At 36.7% G+C, this 6,737-nt stretch overlaps 1 protein-coding gene across 1 annotated transcript; it reads left to right on the forward strand.

Moving 5' to 3' along the window:
- The first annotated feature begins 557 nt into the window (after positions 1-557).
- Positions 558-4,754, forward strand: LOC754012 (macrophage migration inhibitory factor). The gene is made up of 3 exons (XM_030974673.1): positions 558-901; positions 2,574-2,746; positions 4,380-4,754. Exons 1-3 carry the CDS (start codon positions 794-796, stop codon positions 4,468-4,470), a joined length of 372 nt encoding a protein of 123 aa, XP_030830533.1. The 5' UTR covers positions 558-793; the 3' UTR covers positions 4,471-4,754.
- The last annotated feature ends 1,983 nt before the right edge of the window (positions 4,755-6,737 follow it).

Below are 6,737 nucleotides of genomic sequence, written 5' to 3' on the forward strand. Positions count from 1 at the left end.
TCTGACCGTTATTGCATGCCTAAAACCCCTGAGCTTCATGGGGCTATGCCCCTGGACCCAACGCCAATTTACACTCCACTTGCTTCGCTCGCTTTGCTCTAAACCTGATCGTAAATACTTCCCCCCCCCCCCCTACTTTTTGAAAAACGTTCCGCGGGACTTGCATGTAATATGTCATTCCTGGTTATTGTTATCTTTACTCTTACACTCAATTATCTATGTTACACTATAACTTTGAAATTTGTTATTCAATGTATAAACAAAATTGAGCATGATCCTATCTGTTTGGATTGAAATCAATAAAGTTTGAATTGAATTGTAACATGGAAAAGTGGGGGTGATGCGGATTTTTTTCTGCCCCCCCCCCCCATCATTTTGTTTTATCATTACGCCACTGATCCCTGGTCCCTCGCATTTCATCCCCCCCCCCCCCCCCCCCGGTCATGAAAAGAAATCGCCGCCCCTAATTCACAAGGTGAAGGGTAATGTAGGCCTATATCCCTACCAGTAAGAAAGTTGAACGCTACATAAATGAACGGGCAAGTAATTGAACGGGCATAATTGAACGGGTAAGAACGAGATAAGCTCGATACCATTAGTGATCACTCAATACTTTTGTGTTTCGTCCACAATCCTTCTTTTAATCAACTTGTAACACTCTGTTGGCGTTCTTCTCTCTTACGTGGCTTTCCGTGCATCCTGGATTTGGCACTTTATAACTGCAAAACGTTAACGACAGAAGGAGAGGGAAGAAGTAAAAGAGAAGCAGAAAACTTCTTATCATTGAGGGAAAATGCCAATCATTGAGTTAATCTCAAACGTTTCATCTGATTCGTTACCGGATGGACTCATGGAAAGAACAGCGAATTTCACAGCAGAAAAGCTTGGTACACCATCAAAAGTAAGTCGAGCTGTAATATTAATTTCGAGATATTAAAAAGTAGCACAAAGATTATATTTGGTTTACTTGAATTATTTATAAAGCTAAAAATATCATTTTTTATACTAAAGGAACGAATGAGAAATGTTGCGATTAATTCTCTATGTATATGCAAAATGTTTCTTTGTCACTTTTTAAAATGTCAAATGTTTTCCTTATCAAAGGTGAAACAACTCAACAGACTTAATTTGATGTAATATCAATCGTCTGTAAAATCTATAGGAGGTAACTATTGACGGGATTAGTGGGTATGTAAACATATATAAGAAAAACGGAAGCAAAGACAATCTTATTAAATGAAATGAGGCGAATGTTTAAAGTGTCTTGATATCCATGTTAACGTCTAGCGTTAACAGGCCTCGTTCTCAGGCCTACTTACATCATTGATTACGAATATCTAGTCATTCATATTACGTCATTGTCGATCAAAATACTATTCAAAATCCATGTAGCTCAATGGTAATGGTGAACGAAAAAGGAAATAAAGGGAGAATAATCTATTTCTATTGCAATGATCTTATCTTATACGATCTAACGTAATATAGCGTTGACATGCCTCGTTCTCAGTATTGTACTTTAACTGGCGGATGGGGGGGGGGGGGGGGGGGGAGGCTTTAATAAGGAGCCCTCCCTGGAAACCTAATATGCATACTTTGAGTACATAATTATGACCAATATTTGCCCCCCCCCCCCCCCCCATGATGACCCCCTTTTTGCTTGTCATAAAACTGTAGGAATATTTTGCCCACTCTTTACAAAATCCTGGATCCGTGCCTGGTCTCTTTATTACTGAAATACCAAGTGTTTCATAGATAATTATATTATATAAAGCAGCATAATTATGAGGACAACAAATCTTATTATTAGGACTTTTAATGAGGAATTCGCACACACAATTGGCAGTTTATAAAACGTATTATAGAGGAATAAGACTATGTTCCATGTACTGTATTATATTTCCTGTTGTAGAAGTTATTAGACTGCATATAGCGATTTGCAATAAAGACAACAGTCAACAGTTATTTCCAGAGTTTGTTATAGTGCATTATACCCTTCTGATGACGTCACGTATTACGTATGACGCAAATTAATTACAATAGAAACGACAAAACATAAGTCAGGTGCAGTCATAAGACAGGGATAATATCAAATTCCAAAAACAGAGGTAACATTACTATTTGTTAAGTCACAAATATGTTAGTCACTCATTATGCCATACTTCTGTAATATTGAACAAGTTTGATCAAAAAATAGTTTACCAAGATCGCAAAGGCTTTCGAGAAAGAGTTAACACCCTTTTGTTATACCCCCATCAGTGGTAATCATGTCCGGATAATACTCCATTGTAATGTTCGCACATTTCAATAGGTGACAAGGCTATTTCAATATTGCAACCACAACAGGCAGTTAGGTTTCAATTTGAAATAGAAATACAAACAGATAGATAACAGTGGTAGAAATAATTTACACAAAGTCAATGAAACTGTAGTATCTGAAGAATAATCATATTAATAACAATGTGCTACAATCGAAATAATTGCACATTATCAAATGAAAACAACTTAAATTGTTAGCTCATGAGTTGGCTATTAAAAGACTCTACCATTGTGTTGTTCGTTCTCTTGGCATACAGGCAGTGGTTGTGATGATCAAACATGCAGTCATGTTTAGGTTTAGCAGTGATGAGCCTTGTATGCTAATCAAACTAGAGTGCGTCGACGCCTTCAATGACCAGGAGAAGAACAGAAAGTATAGCAAAGAGTTCATCGACTATGCGGCAGCAGAGTTTAGTATACCAGCACAGAGGTTTGTACAAATAATTTCCCTTTTTATCTTTTATTTTTCTCTCTTTTATTAAAATCCCAAACTATAAATTGGCCATGTGTAATTTCGAGGGGCGGCTGAAATTGTTGCATTTTAGAAAGAAATCCCATCCTTCCAGTGGCAAATTTGGGGTCTAATCATCGAGAGGGGCGCTGACATCATGAAGAGGGGGAGGGGCAGTTTTATTAGGTGAATGAATGAAATTAACAAGGCTACCTGTTAAGGGGCATATGATATTTGTTCCTATCAATGCATTTCCTTGCCTCCCCTCCTGTTTTTCGTTCCTCTCTTCCTCTCCCCTATGTGATGGGGCGTGCCCCCGTGCTCCTCGTAGCTAAGCTACAGCAAGATTCACAAAATTATATTCCGGAAAATCTCGGGATTGTCAGTTAGTGGGGGGGGGGCATACGTTTGAAGAAAAAAATTAAGTCTATGATCAATAGCGAGCAAAAAAATAACTGTGTGTTTCTGAGGTGGGGAGGGGGTCCGTATGGGAATCTGCCTGTGCTCAGTTGAAAATAATTGTTATACCTTAAAGGTAATACAAAGTTTTGTTATGTGGTCATGAATTTGGTTCAAATGAATAAACATATTGAAAGCATATGCGATTTTACAATATTCAATGATCGTTGTCGCGGTTGGAATCGAGTCTAAAGTGATAACATTGTAAATATTAAACGGACTACAATCGACCGATTTGCTTTTCCCGTTCGGAAATTATATTTCAGAGCTGCATATTCTGAAATTGTCATGGTCGCAGCTACCATAAAATGGCCTTAGGCGCTATACGAAATATTTGAAATTTACCGGTAAATTTGTATTATTCAAATTTCTCGAAAGCAGAAGTGTTTAGGGGCTCAATTTTCTAGTGCTTATAATACATCGACAGGGGCATCCCAAATATATCAACATTTTAAAGAATTATTATTCATTCAATTTTCTAAATTTCCCAAAACTTTGCATTACCTTTAGTTGCTCTAAGTGAATTTCATGTCTACCCGTATACATTATTTCGGCTAAAATCTTACAGGCTGATCATTTCCTGTAACTTAAGCTCATATTCTCACACAAACCTAAAGATGTTCCATTACGTATACAATGTCACTTCAATCCTCTACGGATTGAGTTATTTTATTGAAGCGTTATCTCTTTTCCTCTAAAAGCGGATGCATATTGATGCCATAAAGATTCTAATCGCAGTCTGGGGTTTTGCTCTTAAAGTTTTTTAGGCATAGATTTTATTGGTGTTATTAATGTACATTTGGATTAAAAGTAGGCCACTAGTGTTGAGTATGTTCAAATATGTTACATTGTCGTCGTATAGCGTTTTTACGGAGGATGATTTGTAAATTAGACAATTTGAGCTACACACATACGAGGCAGGAGGTTCTAGTATGAAAAAGTCATGTATTTTTTTTCAAACAATATGCAGCATTCCGACAAGAGATATATAATCGATCAGACTTTGAGTTTCCAAACATTTTTGAGGGGTTTGATTTACCTTAACTTGGTCATTATTGTACATTATGTACAACCGTACAAGTAGTTAATTTCTTGGTATTCTTGTGAGTCATATTTTATCCTTTTCTATTTTCATTTTTGTGGTTATACACAGGATCAACCTTATGATGGAAAACCAATCAATTTGGCAGATTGGTTTACCAGACGGCCGTCTCCTTGGGGACAGAATGAAAGGCGGGAAATAACAGTGGAATGTCTTAGATGAGAGGATAATACTGCCTCTTGTCTGGAGATCGAAGAGAAAAGGTGTCATTAAAACCAAAAGCTGTAAAAGATATTATTCTATTATTCCTATCTAAAAACTCCCCCCCCCCCCCCCCGTCCCCGCCCCCAACAAAAAACAAAAAACAAAACAAAAACTAAATTTAAAGTTGATTTCAGTGTTTCTATGATCATAAGAATCTGCAATTTAAGAGGGAATATCCTATTACCACTGACCGAGACCCAATCACACCCCCCCCCCCCCACCAAAGAGAAAATAAACACATTTATCTCAAAAGGAAATGCGTTGCAATTTTATGACCATTTCAATAAAGTCATACAAGACGCGAAATCATTATCCGAACATTTTGTAAAGGTATAATCGGCTGCATACCTATGTTGAATACTTGTATAATACATGACTTAGTCCACGGCTTTTCCATCCTTTTTTTTTTGTCCGATACATATTAACCATTTATAACGGATAAATACAATTTTTAAAAGTGTAATAAATTATCCTTCATAGTAAAAGTGTATAGAGAGAGAGAGAGAGAGAGAGAGAGAGAGAGAGAGAGAGAGAGAGAGAGAGATGGGGAGTATTGATATAGGACCAAGCTCAGCCAATATGACGTTTTCGCTTCGAAATGTAGAGCACGTTACATGGGCAAACATGCACTTTGTGTAAGATATACATATTGATGTCTATTTAATATCGGATTAGATTTGTGAAAGTATATCACAGCAACATAAATGCACTTTGTGTAAGATATACATATTGATGTCTATTTAATATCGGATTAGATTTGTGAAAGTATATCACAGCAACATAAATGCACTTTGTGTAAGATATACATATTGATGTCTATATTATCACTGTATGCTTGAAAGCTTTTAATCATGTCATATTTTAGTTAATCAAATGCAATCTCTTATCTTGCACATCCAAACCAATAATTTGTTGTGCGTCTAGCTCGTAGTATCTTACGTAGAATAAACAATTATTATTTCTCTCCTTGGTGCCGATTTCTGTTTGTAATCTTAACGTTATATTTAAAATGAAAGTACAGAATGGTATAATAATAATATTATGTGTGATGCGTAGCAACAAACTGCATACAAAGAAGAAATGGGTGAACTCTCCCTATATATGTTTGACTTCATGCGTATGGCTTCATGAAAAGTGAACGCCAATCAAGCATGAAATCAATTGCACGAGAGATTCCCCTCAATTTTCAAGCTGCTGCCAAATTGCTATTATACTGAGGAGCGTGAATAAATTAATTGATATACAGACTGATATACAGAAATTAAATGTAATTTTGTTGTGAGCATGAATTATAACTTGAAACCTTAATGCATTCATTTAAGTGTATAAAAAAAAATTAAAATCCAAAAGGGGGGGGGGGTTTAGGGAAATTTAGGGGGGGGGGTTTACACCAAAAAAATACCAAAGGGGGGGGGGGTTAACCCCCAAACCCTCCCCCTGTGTACGCGCCTGATATCATTACTGGTCGCCATATAACTTTTATTAATCAAAGTGGGCTTAAAATGCGGGTACCTGCGCATTTGGTTTGGTTAGAATGCATTGCGAAGCTGGTCTACTCCATATCACACGTTCAGCTGCTTTTTTTCAGGTGTCTCTCAGTGAGGAGTTTGACTGTTGTTCCATCACACATGATTGTGTGTCAATATGGATACGGCTAGGTCCCTTAGTCGACATAATTTTCATTTTTCAACATAATAGGGTCTATCTCTAGCTTGCAATGTCGATGATGACTCGTTGTTTGTCCTTATATGGGCAGTCACTGTTCTTGAAAGCCTGTACTCTCTACCTCATCTCTTCCCTCCCAGAGCTCTTCGTTTTTTGTCACCTTCTCTCTCTCCCTCTCATTTCCTCTTTCTTTTCTACTCCATGCGATTCTTCTCTCTCTCTCTCTCTCTCTCTCTCATTTTTTCTTGCCTCTGTTTTTTCCTTTTACTCCATTTCTGGGAGAGAAGGGGTGAATGTTCAGAGCACATTTATTTCATGCATTCTGTGCATTGTCGAGATTCAATTTTTAATGCCAGTTTTTAAATTTACATGTCAGTTTTGTTATTGCTATTATCGTTATTATTATTATTGTATTTTCTTTTTATCCTCAAATGTATATATTGTTTATGTTGCTTGCACATGTATGTCACTTGACAGTGGAGGACAAATTTCTGTATTTTTTTAAAACAGACAGTAAATTATCTTGAATCTTGATGTATA

Source organism: Strongylocentrotus purpuratus, unplaced genomic scaffold, assembly GCF_000002235.5.
Source record: "Strongylocentrotus purpuratus isolate Spur 01 unplaced genomic scaffold, Spur_5.0 spur5_scaffold_7, whole genome shotgun sequence".
NCBI lineage: Eukaryota > Metazoa > Echinodermata > Echinoidea > Camarodonta > Strongylocentrotidae > Strongylocentrotus > Strongylocentrotus purpuratus.